Source organism: Halichoerus grypus, chromosome 11 (assembly GCF_964656455.1).
Source record: "Halichoerus grypus chromosome 11, mHalGry1.hap1.1, whole genome shotgun sequence".
In the NCBI taxonomy this organism is placed as follows: Eukaryota; Metazoa; Chordata; class Mammalia; order Carnivora; family Phocidae; genus Halichoerus; species Halichoerus grypus.
Genome location: NC_135722.1, coordinates 100861247 through 100888820, shown reverse-complemented (window position 1 = coordinate 100888820; position 27574 = coordinate 100861247). Strand labels below are relative to the sequence as shown.

General features: G+C 39.3%; 1 protein-coding gene and 1 long non-coding RNA gene across 6 annotated transcripts; both read left to right on the top strand.

Annotated features, from left to right (window-relative positions):
• The first annotated feature begins 938 nt into the window (after nucleotides 1–938).
• On the top strand, nucleotides 939–12274 carry LOC144379468 (uncharacterized). 3 transcript variants are annotated; one of them, XR_013442609.1, is made up of 5 exons: nucleotides 939–1825; nucleotides 5001–5211; nucleotides 9603–9676; nucleotides 9937–10100; nucleotides 11535–12274. It is a non-coding gene; the product is annotated as an uncharacterized LOC144379468 (long non-coding RNA). The 3 variants fall into 3 exon arrangements; XR_013442607.1 differs by lacking the exon at nucleotides 5001–5211 and having other exon boundaries at nucleotides 940–1825; XR_013442608.1 differs by lacking the exon at nucleotides 5001–5211 and having other exon boundaries at nucleotides 944–1825; nucleotides 11544–12274.
• A 1136-nt stretch (nucleotides 12275–13410) lies between these two features.
• On the top strand, nucleotides 13411–23516 carry REXO2 (RNA exonuclease 2). 3 transcript variants are annotated; one of them, XM_036088202.2, is made up of 7 exons: nucleotides 13415–13637; nucleotides 14612–14695; nucleotides 17523–17600; nucleotides 18195–18306; nucleotides 19669–19777; nucleotides 21150–21203; nucleotides 23071–23516. In XM_036088202.2, exons 1-7 carry the CDS (start codon nucleotides 13491–13493, stop codon nucleotides 23198–23200), a joined length of 714 nt encoding a protein of 237 aa, XP_035944095.1. In that variant the 5' UTR covers nucleotides 13415–13490; the 3' UTR covers nucleotides 23201–23516. The 3 variants fall into 3 exon arrangements, with proteins under 3 accessions (XP_077915096.1, XP_077915094.1, XP_035944095.1); XM_078058970.1 differs by lacking the exon at nucleotides 14612–14695 and having other exon boundaries at nucleotides 13411–13637; XM_078058968.1 differs by lacking the exon at nucleotides 21150–21203 and having other exon boundaries at nucleotides 13412–13637.
• The last annotated feature ends 4058 nt before the right edge of the window (nucleotides 23517–27574 follow it).

Here is a 27574-nt window from a genome sequence, read left to right as displayed (position 1 = left end):
AGTTTTCTAGGATTCATATCTTTTTTTTTTTTTACAGTTGTCTTGCACACATTTAATCTGACAGCAAATTCTTACAATGATTTATCCTTACTGAATCTTTACAAAGTATTCAACTAGTTTTCTAGAAATTGTTATTTTACAAATTCATATTCATATTTCACATTCATGTTCTTATTTACTGGCTTATATAATATTCAGGTTAAGAAGTTATATTAATGAGAACTAGCATAAGCAGGTTTGGAACCACTTACCTAGTGAGAGCAAGAACAGGTGAACATAGAGGAGGGGTTGACTAGCACCTAGCTTGCAATATGTCAAGGACAAAGACATTTATTACAGAAAGAATAGAGAACATCAGTTAACCCAACAAATCGGTTGTGTGGAATTCAAGGAGTTAAATGTGCTAATATGGTATATAAGTTCTATGAATTACATGTTTTAAGTTCTATATGTTTTTCTCTTCTTAATCTCTTAGTTCTGAAACAGATGATTTTAATTTATCATTTTCTCTGAGTAATAAATACATCCTGCAGTTAGTGTATATCCTGAAGCTCTGCTAGATGCAAAAAGAGGTATGACGTTCCTTCCCTGTGCCCTGTAATAGGTTATTAATGGAAATATCCTTGACCCATCTTCATGCTATTAACTTTGGACTCTATTCTGTTTTATATTGTTTTTTTGTTTGTTTGTTTGTTTTTTAAAGATTTTTATTTATTTATTTGAGAGAGAGAATGAGAGAGAGCACATGAGAGGGGGGAGGGTCAGAGGGAGAAGCAGACTCCCTGCCGAGCAGGGAGCCCGATGCGGGACTCGATCCAGGGACTCCAGGATCATGACCTGAGCTGAAGGCAGTTGCTTAACCAACTGAGCCACCCAGGCGCCCCTATTCTGTTTTATATTGTTGTTTCACATCTTATTTTTTGTTAATATTGGCCTGCTTTGTCTATTTGTTAATTTTTAATACCTTTATGTCACTTGATTTTAGGAATACCTCTTATAGTAAGGTATATTTTAATTTATTCCTGCTTTATCTACTTGCATATATAGGTTTATAGGATTGATCACCTTTTCTTTTTTTTTCTTCCTTCCTTCCAGGGCAGCATTTAATAACCCTGGATACAGACTGGAATCCCCTTTCAAAAATCAACTTAATGCCCAATGAATCATGGAACACTACATCAAAAACTAATGATGTAATGTATGGTGACTAACATAACATAATAAAATAAAATAAAAAAAAAATCAACTTAATGCCTAAATTTTACCCCAGAATCTCAGGGGAGGAGAGTGGTATCAGTATTTTTTAAAAGAGTCTGGTATGTAGTCAGAATTGAAAACCCTAGTGTCATACTATTTCTATTCCTGTAGTGTATTCCTTTAAATTCTCATCCATCATATTAAATTTATAGTTTTTTATCAGACTGAAACAGTTGTAGCAGTCAAGGTAAAATCAGAGTGATAAAGTATAAGGGACTTATTGTGGGGATTTAACCTTACACAGTTGTAATTGCAGGTGGAAAAATCTGCTGCCCTGCATCTGGTGTTGGGCCTGAAGTCATAATAAGTTTGCCAGATCCACAGCTGGGAAGAAAAGCTGAACAAGAACAGGAGCAGGAACAAACTGGAAACTGCTAGAAAACAAACACAGAGCTTGCATCTGTCTCTCATCACTCTGCCTTAGATGACTCAGATGATGCCTGCAGGGGTAACTGGCACGCTTGGCTACAGAACTGCACGTATCTTTGGCTCAGGACTCAGAGAAGTTGGAGGACGTGTGGCAGGACCTGGAGGAGCCATGGGCTGGGTGCTGCCCCACGCCAGCAAGGTGAGCCAGGAGATCAGCAATGTGCATGAGGTACCCTGGCACCCACTGCTGATCTCCTGCAGTGTAAAAAATACGACCGCTCTTTCCCTTACGATGTCCAAATCTCAAGTGAATTTCTCTTGTGGTCAAAACTGCATTGCAATCCTAACACTAACTATCTGGAGTTAGGCCAAATGTCACAGGTTAAGGGCTTATTCCTCTAGATACTGCCCTCACTTCAGACACCAGCTGCAAGGTCAGTGATTCCTGGGCCACCCACACTTCTGACCAGTTGGCTACAAATTCAGGGGTTCCCACTACTCCCTCGGGTTTGGTAATTCACTAGAATGACTCACAGAACTCAGCTAAGAGCTATATTTATGATTACATTTTATTACAGCAAAAGGATACAAATCAAATGAGACAAAAGAGGAGACACATGGGGTGAGGTCTGGGAGGGTCTCAAATACAAGGCTTCTGTGTCCTCTTCCCATGGAGTCAGGGTGCATCACCCTCGTGGCACATCAGTATGTGGTACCAGGCAGGAAGCTTATCCAAGCTTTGTGTCCAGAGTTTCTACTGGGGTTTCATTATAGAGGCATGATTGATTGAACCTTGGCCATGAGATTGAACTCTCCCAGGAGTCTGGACTGGTATCAAGTGGCTCAAAGCCTCAGCTCTAATCACGTGGCTGATCTTTCCAGCATGGCCGGATCCAGTCCTGAAACTATCTAGGATATCTAAGAATCTCAAAGATACTCTTCTTCCTTGGGAAATTCCAAGGATTTAGAGAGAGAGCAGGAACAAAGGCCAGTCAAAATCTTTACTATAGAACACCAACTCTACATGGAACTGGACGGGGGTGGGGGAGATTCTGGGAGCCAGAGTTCTGCCCTAACTGAGCCGATCCAGTGCCAAACCACCACAGCAGTACTGTGTCTGACACCCTTGCCCCCCACCAAGGAAATGCCTCTAGCATGCCTTCACTTTCCTTGCCGCTTCTCCCACCACAAGCATATAGACCACCTTCAGTGCTTTATCACAATTACTTGGATTTTAGTTTCAGATTGCCATTAATATTTAAAGATTTTATCTCCTTGGGGTGCCTGGGTGACTCAGTTGGTTAAGTGTCTGACTCTTGATTTTGGCTCAGATCATGATCCTCAAGGTGATGAGCTCGAGCCCTGAGTTGGGCTCCTGTGCTGAATGTGGAGCCTGCTTGAGATTCTCTCTCTCTCCCTCTCCTAACCTCTAACCCTAATCCCTAACCCTAAACTACCCCAAAACTCAGTGTTAAAAAAAACAGTTATTTGGCTGGGACTCAACAAGGATGTCTCTTCTCTGCTTAGCATCACTGGGGTGACTCAGTTTGCGGCTGGATGATCCACTTTCAAGATGGATCACTCATATCACTATCACGTTGGTGCTGGCTATTGGCTGAGAGCTCAGCCAAGGTTGTGAGCTGAGTGGTTTGGTTCCTCGCCATGTGGTCCTGCTTGGGCTTCCTTTCAGCATGGTGAATGCATTCCAAGAGTGAGCATTCCAAGAGAGCAAGGTGGAAGTATTTTATAATCTAGCCTGAGAAGTCACTTCTGCTATATTCTTCTGGTCAAAAAAGCCACAGTGGTCCATCCTAGTTCATGGAGAGGGGACACAGAGCCCAAAGATCAATGAGAGGAGTTTTAAGATCATATTGCAAGAGATGAATGTGGGACAGGAGCTACGGTTGTGACCATCTTTAAAAATTAAGTCTGCCATACTATTCTTCCAGGACCTAGATTCTACAAACAGCACAACTAAAAACAACTACTGTTGTTTTCTTCTAGCAATTTTAATTTTTCCCACTTAAATGCTTAATCCATTTAGATTTTATTTTGGTGTAAATTTTGAAGTCAGGAGCCAATTTAATTTTTTCTCCAGATAACTGCCTAGTTGCTAACAAAATTTATCAATCCATCTTTCATCACTTATATGAAATGGTGTCTAAATCCCCCCTTGTATTGTCTATTTCTGGGCTTTACAATCTATAAATGTCTGGCTGTTCCTGCCCTAGAACCTAATTATTGCAGGACTATTCCACACCCACCCTATTGGTCTTCTTCTTCAAAATTTTGCTGGCTATTCTTGCATGTTGATTTTTCTATGTTTATTTTTCTGTGGCAACTTAGCCTGTCTACTTTTAAACCATTCTATTGGTATTTCCATCAAAATAGTGGTTATTAATTTTAAATCACTTTTATCATTAATGAAATTGGGTGTTTTGCTACTTTGTTTCAGCCAATTCCATTTTTTCATGAATTGTTCATAATCTTTGACCATTTTTCTACTAGGGTTTTGATTCTTCTTATTCATCTGTGAAAACTCTTTGTATTTGGGGCTATCAGAGCTTTGTTTGAAATGTTTCTTGTAAATATTTTCCCCAGTTAACAGGAATCCTCCCCCATCCGTGGTTTTACTTTCTGTGGTTTCAGCTACACACCGTCAGCTGTGTTCAGAAAGCAGATGATCCTTCTGACAATCTGTCAGTAGTAGCCTCAGTCTGTGTCACAATGTCTACGTCATTCCCCTCCCATCGTCTCAGCACTAGACCTTTTATCATCTCACATCATCACAAGAAGGGTGAATATAGTTACAATAAGATATTTTGAGAGAGAGAGAGACCATGTACACATAACTTTTATTACAGTATATATTATTACGATTGTTCTATTTTATTATTATTGTTAATCTCTTACTGTGCCTAATTTATAAATTAAAATTTATCATAGGTATGTATATATAAGAAAAAAACGTAGTATATATAGGGTTAGGTACTATCTTGCATCCACTGGGGGTCTTGGAACTATCTTGCAGATAAGGGGGAACTGCTGTAGTTAATTTTGCTTCTAATATTTTTTTAAGTATTGAAATAAATAGTAAATGTGTGTGTGTGCACATGAGTGGGTGGGGGATGAAAGCTATCTTTTCTTGGGTGGTTTCTTCTGCTATTTTGAGATTTATACATTCTTTCCCTGTCCCAAAATAAATAGTGACATATTTTCAGGATTTTTTATGACCTTGTTTTTATATTTAAGTGTTTAATCCATTTGAAATTTATTTTAGTGTATTGTGTGAAGTTCTGATCGAACCAGTTTTTTTGCTTGTCTGTTTCTCCCAACACTATTAAACAAATGCCTTTATTTAACTGTTTTTTCAGAATTCAAAACATAATCAAGAAAACGTAATTTTTCAAGTTGGAAGAAAAATCCAGTTATGATTTTGACTGTGATTGTGTGACGCCCATAGACAATAGGCATTCAGGCCTGAATGGGAAATGACTTGTGGCTGGAGTATAAACACATCAAGTCACAGATGGAGGTCCTCTAGTTTCTATTTTAAGACGGGCCTCCCTCCAAATTTGGCAATCTGTAAGTTTTAAATTAAAACTTTTAATTCCTATTCATAAAGAAATAATTCCATTTAAAATTTTATTGTGGTAAAATACATAAAATTTGGCATTTTAACCATCTTAAATTGTACAGTTCAGTGGCATTTAGTACATTCACACTGTGCAACCATCACTCTGTATTTCCAAAATTTTCTTGTCACCCGAAACACACTCTGTACCTGTTACGTGGTAACTTCCTGTTCTACTGCCCTTCCCACCCCCAACATTTCAGCCTCGATGAATTTGCCTTTTCTGGATATTTTCTATAGGTGAAAGCATGCATTATTTGGCCTTTTGTGTCTGGCTTATTTCATTTATCGTAATGAAAGGAGTAATTGTAGGAAGTGGTTGTTACTATTATTTTATGAGTGAAAAACAAGAAATGTAGACAGTTTTCATTACTAGCCCAAGGTCACACAGGTAGCATCAGAATTTGAATGTAGGTCTTTCTGACTCCTGAACTCACACTCTCAAATACCCTAGTGCTACATGTGACCCCCATCCCCGACCCTCCCAAGATGAAGTGTTTTGCTTTGGGAATAACTGTACAGATGGGGCAAAAAAAGTGAAAATAATTTATTAGTTCTTTTTTTATGTCTGTAATTTTTAAATCCATACCTTTTCTTCTCAGAATGGAATTCAAAGGCTACTTTGAGGTCAGTGCAGAATCAGAAGATAGGAAATGGATCTCTTCCTATTTGAATAGTTAGGATTAGTCATCAAAGTATTCTCTAAAGTGAAGTAGCTATTTCTTACTGCTTTTACAGGAAGCAAACTAGATACGATAAATTCGAAGAATGGAATAGTACTAAGGAGTTTGTAGAGTTTGCCTTTAGAGCAATGCTTACATTGAGCTGTATCAGTAATAAGTTTTGTGAAATAAAATGAGATCTATACAATGAGGTGAAAAAGAAATATTTTGGTTGTGGCACAAGATGACTAAAATTCAAAGGTAAATGATAAGCTCTGAAGAGGGTCTAATTTCATGAACATATTTCTGGTGTATTAGTTTACTCTTAGTCTATTTGCTGTTAATGACAATTTTAAAAATAATGGAAAGCTAATTATGTACTTTTCCCAACAATTACTTTTCCGCGTGTTTTGTTGTTGGTGTTGCAAGATTTTTCCCCTTTCAGAATTACATTCTGAGTGCTGTTATGCTCATTTAAAATTTAATGCAAGTGTTTGAAGGTGGCACTTAATTTACCATGTAGAAATAGAATTACTGCTGTCAGCACTTAACGTTTTGAAAAATTTTTTCAGGACGATATAATTATTTTAAAGCCAGTGTTCATTCAAAGGAGAAGATTTCATTTGTGAAAGTGATCATTCTAAGGCTTGTCCCAGCAGCTGTGCTTCTGTGATTTGTTCTCCCAGAATCTTTTGCAGATACCTTTTTCACAATTTCATTCTTCTCTACCTCTTTTCCTTTATTTCTTGAGCTTTTCTTGTCAGTGGCATTGTGGTTCTTACTTTTAACAAACTTGTTCGCTCCTATGCTGCTTCTCTTCCATTCTCTCCAAGGCACCAAGAAAGAACCTTTGTTACTTGCTTTGTCAACTTGTAGTTCTCTGATTTGTTTCTCAAGCTGCAGCGAAATTTTGTGTGTGTGTGTTTTTTTAAAGATTTTATTCATTTATTTATTTGAGAGAGAGACAGTGTGTGAGATGGAAGGGAGGGAGGAGCAGAGGGGGAGGGAGAGGGACAAGCAGACTCTACACTCCACGCAGGGCTCAATCCCAGGACCCTGAGATCATGACCTGAGCCGAAACCAAGAGTCAGACGCCCAGCCAACTGAGTCACCCCAAATTTTATGTTCTAATGACCAAATACAATGACATCTTTCTGAACTCATCCGGAGTTTGATACCAAAGACTTCACTCACACCTTCAAATTTTTTCTTCCTTTATTTTCTGTAATGCTGCCTTTTCTTGAAACTTTTCCTATTCCTACCACTTTGACCAATAGTTATCTTTCTGATTTCCTTTTTCTTCACTCACCACTTAAATATAGGCAATCTCCAAAGCATGTTCTGTAGGGGTTAGGAATTGTGTTAGGTTATCAAAAACAGAGGCTCAAAAATAGTGGCTTCACAAAGTAAGGAGTTTTCTTTCACCTCTGGCAAGTTTCTAGGTAGTATGGAAGCTCCCCTAAGTCACCATGCATAGAGAGACCAAAATCATTCCTACCTTTCTGCTTTAGCATCCTCACCACTAGTTCTATGCTTAAGATGGTATCATGGTGCAGGATAGGTACTAAGGCTTTAGCCACCGTGCCAAAATTCTAAGTATCAGGAAGGGTAAATCAATTCCTTTCAAGAAAACTTTTGGAAATCCAATGATTGGCTAGAACTTAGTCACACGACCACAGCCAGCCACAAGGATGACAAAGTGTCTTGCTAAAACTGAGAAATATGTCATGCATGAAGAAAGAGGCATATTTGATAGGTAATGCTCACTCTCTGCCACAGTCTGTTTTCTCAGATGCTGGCTACATGATCAGAAATGATCGGTATTTATAAATGGTGAATGGGTTCGGTCTGTTAAATAATAATGATGATTTATTTATACTATTTATTAAGCACCTGCCACATGCCAGGTATTGTCCTGCCTTTATGCATAGTATCTGAAGCTCTTACAATAATTTTTCAAATGCCATAGTGCTCTCAGTGTTTTGAAGATGAGGAAAGAGTCTCAGAGAGACTAGAGTCTACTTGTTTAAGGAAATATAGGTAGAAATGAGCTGAGGTAGGGTTTGAATTTAGCTAGTTTGTATCCAAAGCCCATTTTTTTTTTTATTATACATGGCCCACATTGAATATTCATGCACATTTTCTTTTGTCCAATAATTACTTAGACTGCTTTAGCCCGATGTCATAATTTCCAGTAGCATTCACCTTGGACTATTCAGAATATATTATAGAGTTGTCTAAACTTGGTTGCAGTGACAATTACTAGTTGACTCAAGGTTGTTATCAAGATATCCAGAAATCACCAAGGTAGCCTGGTAGCACAGGGAGGTGGTTAGATCTGAACAACCTGTGGGTGCCAGTGACAGAAAGGACTCACACTTAATTCTCTGGGACCCTCCACCGGAGTAATACAGGACCTCAGCTCTGCAAAGGCTCCTGCCCAAATACTTGTAGGACTTCTAAACACGCCCACCCCCTAGGACACTGCCTTTGTACCGGTTGCCCTTGCCTGATTTCCTGTTCCAAGTCTTGAAATGTTACTCCGTGTTTTCATGGAGAAATTAGAGAGGCCAGGTGCCAGGGGCCAGGACTGGTAAGCCGGTGGCTGTCCTCTGCATGGAAGGCAAGGATGAGGAGTGAGAAGAGACTCTCCTTTCCGTTCCCCGCACCTGCTGCTGCCTCGCTTCGGTTTTGTCTTGTATTTTGTTGTGCTGGTGGAGAACTCAAGCGACGTTGTGTAAGACCATTATTATATGTGCTTTTTATTGAAAAAGCTCTCTTGGGACACCTCTCCGTTCTCCGTAGACCTGAGACACACATCCAGTAGGGACTAAGCCAGGAGACAGTCTACTACATGATAGTTGCATGCTGTCAGAATTACCCTTTTCCTCCCTCTGACTTAGTCGGCTTCCGTGCTGCACTGTGCTCTTTGTTTCTGGCTGCTGCTTCCTTTAGCTGATTTCTCTCCAAGGATACTCCTTACTCTTCCAAGAAATTGGCTTCTCATGGGCTTGCTTCACCGCTTGGTTCAATATGTGCCAACATGTATAAATCCAGCTGAGAATCTTCTTTACGTGTGAACTGGGTTTAAAAATTAGTTTTGCAAAAAAAATGAAGTTCTTAAGGTTGGCCTGAGCCTATAGCTGTGTTTTTTAGACAACTTGCAACCTTCTTCTCTCCCATTGCTCCATCTATCCTCTCTCTGTACATGACTTCCAAGTTCATGTCTCCATCCCTGCCCTCTTCCTAGCTGCCTGCTGGATACCTCTGTGTAGTTGTCCCTCTTGAAGTGTGACTCCAACCTTTCCAGAACTCTTACCTGTACTTCTTGCATTCGTTCTCTCTTTTGGGTTTCTCTCTTATTTAAAGACTCATCATTCTAGTTGCTTAGGTTCAAGATACTCTTTTTATCTGGGATAGGCTTACCATACTATCTGTTGTCAAAGTTACCTTTTTTAAGGATCTAATTCAATTTCCAACCTCCTATCTCTTCAGACAAAATGAATCCGTTTCCCCTATATTCCCATAGCACTCTCTAATCCTTTAAAGCATTGGCACAACTCTCTTTATTAAATTTTGTATCTTCTGATTTGCTTCCAGAAATAAATTAAATGAGCACCTATTATGTAATGTATTAGATATTTATATGTTTTTGCTTAATCATGCAACCCATTTTACAGACGGAAAAAAAGCTGTTTCCTTATCTGCAAAGGAAGAACTCTAAACCCAGAATGAACCATCTTATTCTTAGATGGTAAGCCTATCTTAATATCTTAAATGCCTACAGTGTCTGGTATAATAAATATCATCTTAATAAGTGTATTTTTACTTTGATATTCTAGCACAGTGTTTGATACACTCCAAGGATTCAGTGTTTGTTGAACTGAATCGAGATAAAATGCAATTCAAATTTCATGAAAGCCTTTATAGAGTGTCAATTGTATACAAGGCACATTTTGAAGATTATATTTGGCTTCTATTTTTACCACTTTTTTTTTTTTTTTTTTTTTACAGTGGTAAAGGGTAAAGGCAAAAGATTTATCATCCTTTATTCCCCAGACCACTAGATGGAAGTAAATAGCAGTGGTCAGTAATTAACAGCAGTAAACCTGATGTCAACATTTCTCAAGACTAAGTTCCACAAAGCCGTTGAAAGGAAGAGATATTAACATCAACTGGTAAGTGTATATGAGGTACCTACTGCCTGTTTAAAAATATTTTATAAACTGTAGGACAGTTTACAGGTGTGAAATAGTTTCATTACTTTGGTGACTACTAACTAGTACTACTACCATTATTATATGGCTCTGTGTGAGTCTTCTGAAAGTACAAAAATAAATGTGTTTGGAAATTAAAGTCTAGTTTAATAGGATGTAGATAAAGCATATCAGATAAAGTTCACTAGAACACAATTTTAACAGTGTTAGTTTTATGAACTTGCTGTCAAAATTAACAGAAGGAACCAGGGGCCTCTCTTAAGAGGGAGTAGTAGGGAAGGACATTTTAAAAGGTAGGGTTTGGAATAGTTCTAAAGAGGAACCAGGGGGAGTGGGGATCACCTCTGGATTGATTATCACAGTAATCTTTGCTTAGGAAGTGAGAGAGCAAAGCAGGTCTGGGGAAGTTCTGGTAAGAAAGCCCAATTAAAAAAAAAATATATATATATATATATAAAATATTAAAAACCATGTCAGTAAAAAAAAATTAAAAAAAAAAAATAAAAACCATGTCAGTGCTCACAATAGCCTAAGGGTGGAAGCAACCCAAGTGTCCATCAACTGATGACTGGCTAAACAAGATGCCACGTGCCATATATATATAATGAAATATCAGCCTTAAAAAGGAAGATAATTGTGATGCATACTATAACACGGATGAAATTTGAGGACATTGTGCTAAGTGAAATAAGCCAGACATAAAAGGACAAATATTGTATGATTCCACCTATATGAGATACTTAGTGTAGTCAAATTCAGGGAGACAAAGTAGAATGGTGATTGCCAAGGGCTGGGTGAGGGGGTTGGGTGGGTGGGAATGGGAAGTTAGTGTTTAATGGACATGTATTTTCAGTTTGGAAAGATGAGAAAGTTCTGGACATGGATGGCATTGATGGTTGCACAACAACGTACTTCATGCCACTGAACTGCACACTTAAAAATGGTTAAAATGGGAAAATTTAATTTACCACAATTAAGAAAATAAAAGTAAAAAAACATGTAACAAAGAACTAGTGATCTCTTAATTAGGGGAGTATTTGTGCGGCTTTGGCCATGTTCTGTTAGAAACATTGTCATTGATTCTGTTTGAAACATCATAGTCTGACTACCCCCAGTGTTGAGAAGCTGACTCAGAGCCCTGTTTATTTAGAAACAAAAAAGTCAAGATAAATGTGGAATGCTGTGTCTGAAAACCTTTTATCTGAATCTCTGCCCCTGGGGTGACAATTAAGGCAGCTTTTCTGTGTCAGTGACTCACAAGGCTCAGATTCTTTAAGTAAGAGGAGATATTCTATTCTCATTAAAATGACTTCAAACAGCAAAGTTTATCCGTCTATGATACTAGAGAACAAGATTTCTTAGCACTATAACCTTGTTGTTAATTAATAAAAGCAGTTTTTATAGGATCTGAACAGAAATGAAAAGGCAAAGTCTCTGACCAGAGTGGTGTGGAAAAGACAAAGAAATGATTGAGCCCACCGCCGGATGAAGCTGCTTGCAGATTCTAGCGTTCTATGTTCTTGTGTCTGTCCTCATTTACATGGTTGGGATTTGTGAATTTGGTGCATACAGTGCTCTGCTTTGGGACATTAATCTTTAAGATCACCAATGTAACGATACTACAAACAAAAACCAACAACTGCTAAGTCTCCTTGCGTTATAGCACCATTCACCTAAAATGTGTCTTTATCATTATAAAGTAGTTACTATGAAAACCGAAGTTTCAAAAATGTCCACACGTAATTTTTAACTACATAGTATTTTAAAGTTAAGGTCATAAATTTTCAGGATATAAGTTCTTAAATGTAAATAGCATTTTCTAAGTTGTAATTTCTAATAAAACTGAACAATGTTTTAGTAGTAACTTTGAAAACAAAAGGTGTTTTGTGAAAATTTAAAGAAATAATACTTTAGACGGATGATAAAAAGCCCAATTGATAAAAGTTTCTGTATTTCAACTGATTCTTTCTATGAATCAAGTTAAAAACTAAGGGAAAAAAGGAAGAAATGTAGACTGTTTCTTATAAAGTAGGCTACAGTGAATAAAAAGCTATAGCAAAACAATGTGACTCATCAGGCAATGCAGTTATAATAGATACACATTGTGCACAATAAAAGTCTTTATAAGTATACAATGTGTGCACACAATTTCATGACCCTTCAAAGAGTTTCTATGTGCCCTGGCAGGTGGTGGGTTGGGTACACCAAAGGAGTTGAAGGTGACATCCAGTACACTATGCTATCCTTACAGCTCTGATTAGGCAACAAGTTTCTCTCTCACAAAACCAGCTCACCAGGTACGAATTACTGTGCGATGGACCACAAGCTCTGTAATTAGTGGCAATACGGCTTTCAGAAAAAATACATAGAGGGTGTAATTCCAGGCTGAAGTCAATGTTTGTGACAAAGTTGCACTCTGCACACGAGTTTGCTACTGAATAGCCAAGATTTAAGAGAGTCGTGCAATTTGACACTACAGGGTCAACAGGTTCTGTTGATGGCCATCTCCTGGAAATGACGGAAACTATAGCTACATCGGAGATTACTCGATCAAAACCAAAGCAGATTACAGAGCAGGCAGAGCTGTTTTTAGTTCATTTTAATTTGCTGCATATATTCGTTATAAAAGGGCAAGATTTAAACTTTGAGGACTTGTAAGGGTGGAGCAGGAAGTCATTACCACTGACCCCCCACAGCTGAGCTGAAACAGACCCCCTCCCTCCCTAAGGAATAAAGAGCAGCCCTTTGCCAAGGAAGGAAAGTCTTATTGAACACCTAATGCATGCTAAGAGATCGCTCACACGAGATCTCAAGGATTTCTAAAGGATTTGACGATAGCCGAACTGGCCTTCTGGCCTAAAAAAGAAGCACACCGCACTGCTGCCTTACGTCGATGAGAAAAATACCCAGTGGGGAGTGGAGGGGCAGGTAAGTAAAAAAAAAAAAAGGGGGGGGGGACCAAAAAAGGTAAAAAATTATAAATAAATAATAAGGTCTTTTTTGACCAAAGAAAGTAAGACTTCTTTCTCAACTAGGCGCTTTGCAACTAATCCAAACTCAGGAAATAACTGTGAAACGAATAAACTTAGTTCTGAAAAACATGCGCGTCCAGTAACATCCGAAAACACGTGGCGGGGGTGGGGAAACCGGTCGGAGCACCGGGCGAGACTCCAACTCCCATCATCCCATTCGGCAGCTAAGCCGGGCTGTTCAGGGCCAGCTGGCGCACAGGATGCTGGGACTTGTGGTTTTCGCTCCTGCGCCTCCCCGCGGGTTTGCGACGTTTAGCGACCATCGCGCCTGCGCCAGCGCCGGCTGAGAGGCTGGGGCCGTGGCGGCTCGTGCCGGGTGATGCTAGGCGGCTCCCTAGGCTCCAGGCTGTTGCGAGGTGTGGGTGGGAGTCGCGGGCAGTTCGGGTCGCGGGGTGCCCGCGAAGGTGGCGCAGCCATGGCGGCAGGGGAGAGCATGGCTCAGCGGATGGTTTGGGTGGACTTGGAGGTGAGTGCGGTCGGCGGGGGTGAGGGGAGGCGAGTGAGGTTCCGCGCGTAGACCGAGTAGCTGAGCCTGTCCGCGGACAGCGGCGGGTCCCTGGGTCTCAGGTGTGGCATGTGAGCGCCGCCGGGCTGTGTGCTGCGCGGGGCAGGTCGGCAGGCTGGAGTCCTGTAGGTGTTGGGGACTGTGCTGGGCTGTGGGGTTTGTTTTCCAAAGGGAAGAGTCATCCATATGGCTCCCCCCAGTCCCCTCCACCCAGATGTAAAGCTCCCTAACGCTTTGGTTCCTCTGGGTTTAGGGTCACTGGGGTGGGGGGTTGGGACAGCGACTTTGCTAGACTCCAGACTCTCCTTCCGCAGTCTTAACAGGACCCTAGGTTGTTATAGCTGGACGGGATTCCGGAGATGACTCAGCCTTACCTCTTATTCCATAAACGAGAAAACCGAGGCCCGGAGAGAGGATTGAGCTCATTCAAGGTCACGCTGTTAGGTTCTGAGTTGGGACTAGAACCCAGTTCTGATCCCTCGAGGTTTTCCATACCCATGCCGAAGACTCCCCCCTCGGTTGAACTTCAGTTTTCTTATATATGAAATGGGGGTAATAACAGTGCTTTCTACATTAGATTGTGATGAAGATCAAGAGGTGTAATTAATATGAAAACTTTGTAAGCTGCAGAGATGTAGTGATGTGAGTAGTCTCTTACCAAATTGAATGCTGTCAGCACTCAATTTTGCTGACTTTGCATCTGTCCTACAGTAGAACTGGGGTGTCTGACATATAGCAGGCCCTTGGTAAATACTCACTGAATAAGTGACTCATATTTAGTGTCTTGGGGGCTTGCCAGAGAAGCGTTGTTGTCTCTTTTATCCTGGCTATGGGATATAAATGGAATATGCTCGAGGGAATTACTGTTCAATAAAATTGGGTAAAATAGACCAGAAAGATGGTTTGGTGTGTTACATATTTATTTTTGGTTGCAGATGACAGGATTGGACATTGAGAAGGACCAGATTATTGAGATGGCCTGTCTGATAACTGACTCTGATCTCAACATTTTGGCTGAAGTAGGTGATGCCACGTAATACAGTCATACTGTTTAGAGTGTATTAGAAATCTAAATCATTTTTCCCCATCTCTTTATTTAAAAAAATAAGAAAACTGAGGTCCATATAGGTTAAGTTCCCAAGGAATATGCTAGGTCATGGTAGGGTTGGTTCTGGAACCAAAGTAGTCTATCTCACAGTCTAGCTATTTTACAGTTATCCATGCCAAAAATTACAGAAACCTACATGCCCTTGTTTACTGAGACCTTACTGTGTGCCTCCCACAGTTCTAAATGCTTTACATGTATACACTGTTAGTGCTTACAACAACTATAAGGGAGGTGGTTGCACTCATAGAAGAGGACATTTTGGCACGGAGATATTGGGTAATTTTCCCAAGGCCACCTGGCTTGTTACTGGGGGAGTCAGGAATTTAACCCAGGTGGTTTGAGTAAAGTACTTCTAACCAATAAGACAACCAGCTATTGTGTCATCAGGATTAGTGACTCAGGCCAAAATATCTGTATGTCATCACCTTAATTTTAACTCGATTCTCTATGTCCAGTTTCTGCCTTCTCAACTAGGATGTGTGCTTGTCTAGATCTATATTAAGATTTTAGAATTCCTGTTGAGGCAGAATCAGAATACTCTCTTGTTGATATATTGGGCATGATTAAGGTTTTAACATGCTGCTTTTAGCTGAAACATTAAGCAAAACAACACACCTGTTGCCTTTTGGCCACTTATGAAGCATTTGAGAAGTGTGTGAGGGCGTCTGGTCTGGAATTGGTCCCTGGTCTCGTATTGTCAGGATTTTCAGAGGCCATAAGAAACTCTAGAATAGGAACACAGTGGGGATGTTTGTGGAAAAGGTAGTCCTGTTAAAATCAATTCCCAGAGAGCAGGAGTGATGTGCTGCTGACACTGGATAGATTTCATAAATGCACAGTAAGACTTATCTTGGTAGGTAAGGGACAGGAGAAGGTATTTATAGATGAATTGTGACTTTTGTGGAGTACCAGGCATACATCCTGGAGTACCACTTGATACATCAGCTGGAGGAGAATCATGAGACTTTGTATTTCGCATCATAACAACTAGCTCCTTTTCTTTCTTTCTTTTTTTTTTTCTTTTAAACATTGTATAAATAAAGTTCTGTGTTTTAGGTTTGGTTGTTTTTTCCTGTCACTTGGAATTTAGTACGGATGAATAGGGAAGAGAAGTGTCTTTATTTTGTGAGCCCTACTTACCCTTGGCTGAAGAAGAGTTTTTCCTTTAGACTGTTGATATAATGTGAAATACTGACAGTTTAATGGACCAGTTAGTTAATATGTACCCTGGAGGAAATTTGGGTCTGTATTCACACAGCTGCAGATGAGTGTGGCATTTGTAAATAGACTCAGTCAGATGAGGATAAGAATGTTAAAAAAAAAAAAAAAAAAAAATATGCTCAGGGCTCTTAAGTGTCCTTTCTGTGGAAAATATGTTTTATTCTTATATATGAGTCTGAGGAAAATGTTTTATGCTGGTAGAAGAGTAAACATCCTACCCTGAAAATTTTTCTGTAGGTAGCTTAGTGTGCCAAACTGGGACCTAAAGTAAGTTAGATAGCCTTAGATTAATAGTTTGCTTTTCCCATCATGGTTTTTTGAAATTGTTTTTTGTTTTTTTAACAGTATGAGGTTTTTTGGTTTTTTAAAAAACTAATCAGAACAAATTTTTTGCTTCTTGGGGATTGCCTTTACCAGTTTTCTTATTTGGCTGAAACTCCCTGTTAGTTTTAAGATGTCAAATAGTCAAATTCTAGTCATTCCTCTCAGTGATCGCAAATTATTTTTACCACCTTAGTAGTAATAATACCTTGGATTCATAGAATACTTCCAAAAGTTCAAAGAACTTTGATACCTATAATTTCTTTTATCCTATGTTAAACATTCCGTTGGGGGGGCAGTTTGTTATCGCCATCGTACAGGAGAAACTATACCCGTGAAGGCTTATTTTAATGCCACAAGTCAGGCTTCTGTGACTGCTGGGACTCTGTCTGAGACACTCAGAAATTCAATGTTCTGTTAAATGGAGTGGAGGATTTGAGAGCCACGTGTTACTTTTTTTTTTCTTTTTCCAAATGTTGCCAGTTGCCTTTTTAACCTTTTGATACAAAAATATTGTTAAAATTAAACAGTATAACTTTATCCAAAATGTATGTGTAGAAAGCTGTTTTTTTTTTGCCCTGTTCTGCTGCTGCATCCTATTCCCCAAAGTTTGTATATTTTCTTGGTATTTTGTATGCATATATAAATGTGTGTTTTTTTATTTAAACACGTGTACACGAAATCACATGCACATATATACCGTTCTGCAGTTTGCTGTTTTCACTTGGCAGTACAGACACTTTCCAAAATGCACTAGTTAGAGGTTGGCGGCTCTTTCTGAAAAAAGACCGAATAGTAAATATTTTACGCTTGGAGTTCCACATATCTGTCACATGTTTGTTTTATAACTCTTTACAAATGTAAAAATCATTCTTAGCTTGCTGGATAAAAAAAAAAAAAAAAAGCCAAAGGCTGGGGCTATAGTTTGCTGATCCTTGACAGACAACCAGTGTCCTCTGTTAGGCATTTCACTTTCCAGAGGTGTGTGTGCGTGCGTGCGTGCACGCGCATGTATGCATTCCTTTTAGCCATTGTAAACAGTGCTGGAATGAATAAGGACCACTTACAGAGATAACAAAGGGCCCTCCTCTCTTTCTCTGCTATCTATCGAATCCTGACAGCAGCGTAAACTTTACCTCAGAAACCACGGTTATCCCTGTCAATTCTGGATGACTAATGGCTTTTCCCATCCACAGGGTCCTAACCTGATTATAAAACAGCCAGATGAGTTACTGGACAGCATGTCAGATTGGTGTAAGGAGCATCATGGGAAGGTAACATTACCAAAATAACAGGAGTGCTGCTATGGGGATCAGTAACAAGCGTGTTGCTCCCACATCTGAATCCTATACCATTGTTGGATGGGATTCTAAAAAGGGTTAGAGGAAGATTGCTTGGCGAGCCTGGGAGACTGCTTGCTTGTTTACCTGTCATCTTTGGGACCTCTCGAGATCATCTCCTGAATGTTCTCTTTTTTCCTCTCCTGCATTCAGTCTGTCGCGAACGCATTGCGGATTGTCAAGTATTGCTCAAATCAGTCTTTTGGATAAGGTTAGACATCAACTTTCAGAAAAGGGGGAATGCTGCTTTCCTGTTAATAGTTGTCTCTTCCCAGAGCTTGGACTTTGAGCACCATCTTTTTTTGACTGTGTGGAAATGCTATTAACAATCAGGAACATAGCTTATTTGACCTGGATTCTTTAAGAAAAAATCAGAGCAAAGATGGCAGTTTCAATGTGAACTTGAGCTTTATAAATGGTCCATCTGTGGTTATATTTGCCCATTTTAGCAGTGAAGTTTCATTTCTGGATGCCTTTGAAAACTGACTTGATGTGTTTCTGGTGGGGGCTGGGGATTCTCTCTTGCAGTCTGGTCTAACCAAGGCAGTGAAGGAGAGTACAATGACATTGCAGCAGGCAGAGTATGAATTTCTGTCCTTTGTACGACAGCAGACTCCTCCGGGGCTCTGTCCACTTGCAGGTAAAATCCAATCCTATGTATACCTTGTAGATAGTCTTCTATTGTAGTGGTTCAAGAGACTGCAGTTCCAGAAAGATCAACTAAGACCATCATGCCTTCCACTTACCCTGACTTGGATTATACATCTTAATTTTCTGTTCAAGTTTCCTTGTATAATTTATAACATGAGTATTGGGAAACTGCCCTGAAACCCAACATGGGATCTGGGGTACATAGACTCATTCAGTAAAATTTTCCTTCATACTTTTATTATGGAAAAATTTCACACGTACAGGAAAGTTGGATTTGGTAATGAATGGTTTAACCTTGCGCCATGTTTGTTTTACCTGTCTGTTTTTTTGTCGGACATTTGAAAGTAAATTGTAGGCGTTTTGACACCTCATTTCTAAATACTTCATCAAGCATTTCCTAAGAATAAGGACATTTTCTTATGTAGCCACAGTATCATTATCACATTTAAGGTAATTAAAAATAATTCAGTAATATCATTTGACATCTAGTCCACGTGCAAAATGTCTAATTGTTTTTGAACCAGCACTCAGTCAAGACTCATGCATTTCATTTGGTTATTATTGTCTCTTTAGTCTCTTAATCTAAAATGTCCACCTTTTTTTTTTTTTTTTTTCCTTTTTTCCTGTGTGACATTGACTTCTTAAAGAAACCGGGCCAGTTCTACTAGGATTTTGAAAGTCCTGCCATTGTCAGAGGAAAGTTAATGGTCTGTGGAGGTGTATTTGCATTTGTATATGTAAATTGATATGATAACCTACACTTTCCTTAAATTTCATTAAAAAAAAGTTTTGACATTAAGTATTAGAGTATATGTTGTATATATATTTTCCCTCTAGTTAGTGTGGCTGCTGTCTGTTTTAAAGTACTTATTTAAAATTTAGTGTTTTTAATATAAATTACTGTATGGAAACATGAATATGGATATGATTTGTTAAAATTGGAATGTGAATAAAGCTTTATTTACTTAATGTGGTTCAGTTAAGTTTTTAGTGTTAATAGTGTGGCTTTCATGACACTGGGAGAAAATTTGCACATCTGATATGATCTGAAAAAGTAACAAATAGATTTGTGCATTATTTTAAGTATGTGGAATGGTAGATTTATCCTTTTGTCCATAGAGAGGCTGTTTATAAATTTATTATGAGCTAGACTGACTACTCAGAAGTCTATACTTGTAACATAATCAAATGCACTCAAACCTGATTTAGAAATTCCGAGATGCTTTTAGGAATTGTTTGACTTAAAAAAAAAAAAAAAATCCTCTCCATTTCAATACCAGTTAATGAATTTTTATATCCTGTTGTATATTGCTAGAAATACACAGATGCAGTATGCTTCGTGTCTTTCTAGGAAATTCAGTTCATGCAGATAAGAAGTTTCTTGACAAATACATGCCCCAGTTCATGAAACATCTTCATTATAGAATAATTGATGTGAGCACTGTTAAAGAACTGTGCAGGTAAGGGCTATATTTAGGATCCATTAAATTGCCTCATTTAGCATGTTTTAATTGAGAATTTGTGGAAAGTAATTGAATAGAACGATAGAACTGCGGGTGCCAGGTGGGTGCATAACTTCATCCCTTTCTCACTTGGACAGGTCCTTAGTTGATTCTGGACTGGTGAGAAATGGGGGAAACAATGTTGAAAATCTTCTGTATAAATTTCATTAGTCCAGAAAATTTATTGAACACCATTATGTGCCAGGCATTGGCCTATGTGCTGGGAACGTAACAGATGAAAAGCCTTGAAATAGCATAGAATCTAGTGGGTTGAGAGATGTGTAAAAAACACACCTGACTCATATACTGTATGGTGACTTCTGTAATGGAAATGTGCATATTGAATATTGAGGGCACCGGGGGAAGGAGCCCCTAGCTGTTGGAGTGAAGAATGGGAAGTCGGGGAAAGCTTTACCTAGGAAATTTAAGTTGAGATGTAAAGAGGAGTTGGATGTTTTCCTGGCATTTAAATGAGGCAGGAGGATTCCAGAGAATGGGCAGAAGTATGAAGAAATGAGGGCTCAGGAAGATAAGGGAATTACAAATAGTTCATCAATGCCGGAGTGCCAAGCATGCAGTTTGCAAAAGGTGGGAGGTGAGGCCAAATCGTGAAGGGCTTGTATGGTGGGCTGAGTTGGTTAACATAAGGGATGGGGTTCCTTTCAAAAAGTGTAAGTAGAGCAATGAGTGATACGATTAGGTCATTCTGATTATAAGGTGGCAAGAAAAGAGGGAGATAAGAAAGGAGATTTTTGCCTTATCTTGAGGGAAGAATGAGCTAGGGACATGGCATTTGGGTGGCAGAGAAGGGTGCAGAGAATGTCCCATCTGCGACATCTCTTGGCATGGTATGGAATGCTTGAATGGGGGAGTGAGGGAAAGGAAGATCTCTAAAGCAATTCTAGTGTTCCTGGTTTGGGCAGGTAGGCAGATGATGGAATTGTTCAAAGATAAAGGGGAAAATAGGAGCAAAAGCAGATTTGGTGGATGGGAGAAGGGAGGTCTTGAGGATAAGTGTAGTTTTATATATGTTGATTAGAAGTGTCTAATGGATTTGTAGGTGGAGATGTCCAGCAGGTGGTTGGCTATCCATGACAAATTAGGAGACGGCTGGAATGGAGTGAATCTAGGAATTGTAGACATGGGTGAGCTTGCCTAAAGAGAATATCTAGGGTGAAGAGAGGGTGGAAAAGAGAGTCCCAGGCAAGGAAGCATCTTGATAGTCACAACCCAAATGCCTTTTTCAGTGTTAATAAATGACTGGAAGGAGGTAATTATCCAGTATATTTGAGACAGTTTCCTTTGAGAGTTCCATTTTTGCTGTGTATAGACGCTGGTATCCAGAAGAATATGAATTTGCGCCAAAGAAGGCTGCTTCTCACAGGTAAGTTTGGGTCCTTCCAAGCGCTTGGCAATCTGACACACATACAACCCCCAAATTCCTGACTGCTTAAAATACTGTCTGTTCTCTACTCTTTTTTCTTGGGGGGAAAAACAAAGGTCAACTAGCATAAAGATATTTTTTTTTTTTTGCTAAGATTATTAGAAATTCTCGTCAGGATTCTAGTAGTCCTTTCTGAGATGGATAGCATCTTTTAACACTAAAAGATAGCTTAGTTTGTAGGTATGATGAAACAGTCTGTAATCTTTCTAGTAATGAGCAGTATTGATATTCTTCCCAGCAAGGATACGAATACTTGTAGCCACTTAAAATTAATTAGAACACTTTGTGGACAGTTATATAACATAGCCTAACTTTGACACTTTCGAGTGTTTCAGATCCTTTCTATTAAGTCTGCAGACTTAGGCACAGGTACACAAGAAATTTGAAGATTTTGTTTATCCAGTGTCCTGTACTGGCTCTTTTACTTTTTTTTTTTTTTTTAATTTTATCATCGTTCAGGAGGAACATAAAACTCGGTTGGGGATTTAGCAGCTGACTTCTAAGGGCAGCCTTGAGTTCATCCCTTTGCTGAGTGCCTACGTGCACAGTTCTAGGCAAACAGAAAGACCGAATCCCTGCTATAAGGAGCCTGGCATGCTAGTGTTTCTTTACGGGGGGATTGCATGGACCACAGCACAATACAGGTTTAGAATACCTTATCTGAAATAATTAGGGTTTGACGTCTTTCGGATTTCGGAAATTTTCAAGCTTTAGAAAGGTAGTAGTGTATTTGTGGTATTTACCATTATATAACATGCCTTAGAAGGTCTGAAGAAGCATCCCATGGGCAAACACATGGATGTTTCTGCAGCGAAATGTACGGACATGCACACCAAATGGCATAACTGATGAGTATAAAGAGCCCCATGTCAAGATTGATCAGGTTTTGCCACAGAGCGAGTCACAAAAGTACTTTGGATTTTCAGATGTTTTTGGATTGAAGTGTTGTAGGTAAGATGTTGTGTACCTTGATTTAGTCTGCTCTCCACCACATATCCAATACCAGGGAAGAAAGCAAAACTGTCGTTTTAGCCACAACAATAACCATCGTAAAATTCTCGCATGAACATCTGTGCGGTTTATTCTCTAGAAGAAGCCCTTGGCTTATCATTCAGAGCTTACTGATTGACCTGCAGACAGGTCTCGTAATCTCGGTTACTTGATTTCTCAGACTACAACAGATGAGAGCATTTTGGAGAAGAGAGGGTGTTGTAGCTGATGGTAGCACAAATCTCTACCAGAGAGGAGGTAGATCCTCTGTTATGGTTAGGTACTGTCTGATGATCAGTGTTTATTATGACTGAGTCACGAGTCATGTTTGAGCAGGTCAGTATATTTTATATAGGGATGTCTCTAAGTATTGCACAGTGTTTCCCAAACTCTGTTCCATGAGCTGTTAATGATTATTCCACACATGTGGTTAAGTTTTAGAAATCCTGTGTGCCTAGTACAGCCTCCCCTTGGAAATTCACAGTACACATTAGTAAATAAGTTCAGGAAAGGAATGCTTGATCTAGTTTTTCCTAAACTCACTTAACCCTAGAATTCTTTTTTTCCGTGGAACACTTCACCATCTTATAGGACAGTTTAGGAGACTTTATAATCTGATATATTTTAGGAAATTTTTTTTAATCCGACTTTTTTTTTTTTAACAAAGTACCTAAATTTGCTTTATTGGAATGTTCCTCTTCTTGGTGGTGTCGGTGGCATTTGTAGTCGCACCTGTTGTTACTTGTAAGAAGTTACGTTGTCGATCGCTTCCTTCCTCCGTGGACGTTTCAATTCAGTATGATGTGTTTGCTTGTAGGGCGCTTGACGACATTAGCGAAAGCATCAAAGAACTTCAGTTTTACCGAAATAACATCTTCAAGAAGAAAACAGATGAAAAGAAGAGGAAAATTATAGAAAACGGGGAAAATGAGAAGACTGTGAGTTGATGGCAGTTCTCATGCTGTCAGCACATAGTTCTTGGGAAGCAGCTGCTGGTGGTTGTGTTTGGTTTTGTTTTTTGTTCCTGCTGATTGCTTGGCACAGCACCTTCTTTCAGTTAACTTGCGTCTCCAGATTATTCAAGCAGACAGCACCTGAAATACCATTTTTCTCCTAACATTCTGTTTTCATTTATGGCACAGCAGCTCTTCTGTAAGTACCAGGTCATGTCCATCCCTTGGTACATATCTGCATTTGCTTTTAGACCATTTCTTTTGTTTAAAAATAATAATAATAATAAAGCTAGTTCTATTGAAATGCAAACGTTTTTGTACCATCTATTATTTAGTAGTTTGAAATGGTGGCTTTTTTCTCAGTGGTATGGCTAATGTTTAAATTCTCATGATGACATCAGGGATGGGTTAACTTTTCGTATATTAAACAGCAGGTGAACTTGCTCTGTTTTGCTTTATACATCAAGAATAGAATAACTGGGGCAAATCTGGGCTCATTGTTACAGTTACCAAACTCACCGAGCTCTGGAATGGCTACTTTTCACTGCACCCAAGAAATTCAAGTCCGAGGGATTGGACTTGAGAGGGATTCTGTAAGTAAGGTTTCTTGAAGAGATATTATGTGTTACTCTATCACTGTGCTCGTTTTATAAAACGTTGGCTGCCCAAGGTGTAATGCAGAGGGTGTATTAGAATAATCTGTCTGTGGAACACAACTCATTCTGACAAATGTCCTCTTAAGACAAGAAGTCAGAATTGGGAAGGCCCATGGGGGCTTCTGCCTGTCCTAGAGAACCACTGGATCTCAAATTGCATTCCTCAGCCCATTATGGCCATTGTATGAACATGGCAGTGTGATCCTAATGTGCGAGAGTTGCGGATACAGAAATCACTAGACTGTAGATCAGAATTATCATAAGTTTATGTACTAAGTTGTTTTAGCTTTGCAACAACCATGTGAGTGGAGAAAGACTTGAACTTTTTCCAGATGAGTCAATTAAGGCTCAAATTCGTAAGTACAGTTAAGTGTAAGCTGAAGAAACATAAGTCTGCTGAGTTTTCTGACCAGTGTTCTTTTTGCTGTCTGGAGTTGCATGGATTTTAGCTCATGTGCCATCTTCAGTGGTTTGGAAGACAGGATTGTATCCTAGTCGAGGACAGGGCTCTTGAATCAAACTCTGGCTTCAAATCTGAGCTTTGAGACCTGAGTTGCTCTGCCAAGTTCACTTCTCTAAGCCTCGAGTTTCTTATTTATAAAACGAGGATGATGGTACCTGACTTAAAGAATAATGTTAGAATGAAATGCTTCCCATGTAGTTCTGAGCTCAGTGCTTGGTACACAGTGAGCACCCTGTTGTGATAACTAATGCGCAGTGAGAGTGGATTCGTTCAGTCCAGGATCTCTGGGAAATGGTGCTATGATTGATTCGCTATGGTGGCTGGGGCATTATTTTAAATCTGTGTTCACTTAATGGCCTGTGACTGACTGTATGTTGCTGAAGATTGTTTCACTGCCAGTGTGACTTTGACCTGACTTAGTGCCTCCAACTAAAATTTGGCAAGATAGTCTTCGTCCTTGCTCGGCTCTCAGGAATGTCATAAATTCTAATGCGAGAATAGATAGGAAAACACAGGGCTTAAGAAAGGTTCCAAGGAAGCGGATGCTACTGTTAATGCTGCAGGGGTTCTCCCTACAGCTGGCCTGTGTATTCATCAGGTTAATGGTTTGAGCCCCACTGTTTAGTTTTCTTAAGAATTTTAGCTCCTGGTGTTCATTTTAAATCTCCCGTCCCATGAATGACCTGCTCACTGATTTAATCCTCTATTCCTTATCTTCCTAATGGAGCAATATCCCCTGATGGAGTACGTGTTAATTTTTAGCAAGATAATTGGCAACCTGTGAAATAAGCAGATCTGGTCTGATGCAGGTCTGTATGAAGACATGATGGTTCAGTGATCAGTTCATTATTTATTAGTCTGCTTTAAAAAAAAAAAAAGAAAAATTTAAATTGGTAGTGCTGGTAACTGATTTCACGGGGGATTCCTGAAGCCATGAAGTAATTTCTGTGAAATGAACTGCCATACAAATTGGTTTAAATATAACTACAGCCTTAAGAATGATCAGTATGTTTGTTTAGCAGAGCTTGCTGTTCCAGCACTCCCGAGAGCTTTTCATTTGGTGGTTCTTCTGGCTGTGCTGTAATTATCCTGCAAGCTATATTCATAGGATTATCCAGGTATTTTTCCCCTGAATTAAACTCATAAGGTGAATGAATTAGTACAGTGATGATAGTCTCCAGTCAGCATTCCTTGAGTGCTCATGGTAATCTTGCCATGACAGTGAGTGTGTATGGGCAAGAAAGACCCCTTTTTTTCAGTAGCTTAGCCATAGCAGATAAGGATGGAGCCTGAGACCCCTGTGTTTTTTCGTTTACAAAACAATAGATCTCTTTATTAATAAACCAGCCAACAAATTCAAAGGGAAATCGATAGTTTCCTTTGACAGAAGTGGTGGTATTATATATGTAAGCCTTAAAGAAAAAAGGTAAGAATAGCTAGTTGTAATGTTCAAGTGCAATTTTGTCATTAAATAAATTTTGACATATTGATTGCCTTGTGATAGTGCATGACAGTCCTAGGTACACTCAGGCGTTTACATCTTGAAAAATTAATAAGCAGCAGGACAGTGGAAAATTGGCTGTTAGGATAAGGCATCTGTAGCAGATTGATGAAAGCAAAAGCTCTTATGTTCTGTATCTTCTGATGAGGCAAAAGCTGTTAATGCTCTGGACTTCGCTACAATGCTCTAAACTTCGCTACATGCTATCTGTTGTGAGTATTGAGTTTGGGTTATTTGACCAAAGCCTTTTAATTTTATGCGGCTCCCAATTATACCATAGCCACAGTGCTCATGGAAATGAAGAGTTTCTCCTTAGTTTTCTGCTGAGTAGAAGAGTACTTGAAATTTTCTAAGAGGTCTTAAATCTACTTAACACACACACACAAGGGTAACTATGTATGGATATTTATTTAGCTTGATGTTTCTTTTCCCCACAATGTATACATATATATAAAAACATTAAGTTGTGCCCCTTAAATATATAATTTCTGTATGTCCGCTATCTCAATTAAAGGCTGCTAAAAAGAAGGGATTATAAATCTTCATTTCACTAAAATGTAGACAGATGTAATAGTTGCTTTCATAACTGACTTGTCAAGTCGAGTGCATCTGACCCGAGCTTTAACTTGGTGTCCGGGGGAATTTAATCAGTATCGTTTTGCACCTGGGTTGTAATACCACTGGTATTCTACGGTACAGAAAACAGGAGTCTCTCATTCAGGAATAAGCCCTAGAAAATGGAAAGATTCAGGGAATGTGGAGCAAAAATATGCTCTTGTGCAAATGAAAACCTACCATAAACGGCCTGCAGAATCTTTGGGGACCGACGAGAGTTTGCATAATTTGGGGTACACAGCTGTGTGACTTGTACAGCTAACCCTTGAACAACATGGGGGTTAGGGGCACCGATCCCCCCGTGCAAAATCTGCACATGTAACTTTTCTGCCCCGAAACTTTACTAATAGAATCTCTAGAGATCACTTTTCCGTGCAGTGCTCACGCGGGGATGATTAGTGCCACCCAGCATTTTAAGTGGGTATTCGCAACACTTGAGCTCACTGCAGCAGCAACAGGTGGTGACTGTGAAATTATCACGGTAGTACAGTTTATGCAGTTGTGATTTAATACTGCATCTTCGTATTCGCTTACATTTCTCTCAACTATGAATGGTGCAGGGTATGATCTGTTAGTGTAAGTTTTGGTAAATTGTAACTTCTTATAATCGATTTGTATATATTTTATGGTAGTAAATGTTAAAGAAGTATCTACATATATTTTGTGCATTTGTGACATACCTAACCTTTTCTTAGTTTTTTCCATATTTCCAGGCTATGCAGCTCGTCTGTGAGTTACTTCAAATTGTCGCAAATCTCCAAAATTTTTCCCACGTTTATTGAAAAAAAATCCACATACGCGTGGACCCATGCGGTTCAAGCATGTGTGTTCAAGGGGTCAGCTGTACTTAGTGCCACTGAACTCACTACACTTAAAATGGCAAAAATGGTAAATTTTAGGTATATTTTACCACACACAAAAAAAGGATGCATAATTTGACACAGCCCATTTTCAGAATGATCCTGTCTTAGGACGAATGTGTAAATGAAAGCCGGCCTGGAGGAGCTGAACTTGTGGATGCTTGCTTGTGCCCTTGGGAAGAAGATCTTCTGTTTCCCAATTTGGAATAGGAGGAGGTGGAGAATTTAGAGAGCTGCTTTCTCTTATGTTGGCATCAAAGTGGTATAAGGAAT

What these genes read in the sequence shown, in the direction of transcription:
- REXO2 (XM_036088202.2), top strand. Translation starts at nt 13,491, where the DNA reads ATGCTAGGCGGCTCCCTAGGCTCCAGGCTGTTGCGAGGTGTGGGTGGG. An exon ending in ATCTCAACATTTTGGCTGAA is followed by an intron (nt 14,696 to 17,522) that starts GTAGGTGATGCC and finishes TCCCATCCACAG; the next exon opens with GGTCCTAACCTGATTATAAA. An exon ending in GTAAGGAGCATCATGGGAAG is followed by an intron (nt 17,601 to 18,194) that starts GTAACATTACCA and finishes TCTCTCTTGCAG; the next exon opens with TCTGGTCTAACCAAGGCAGT.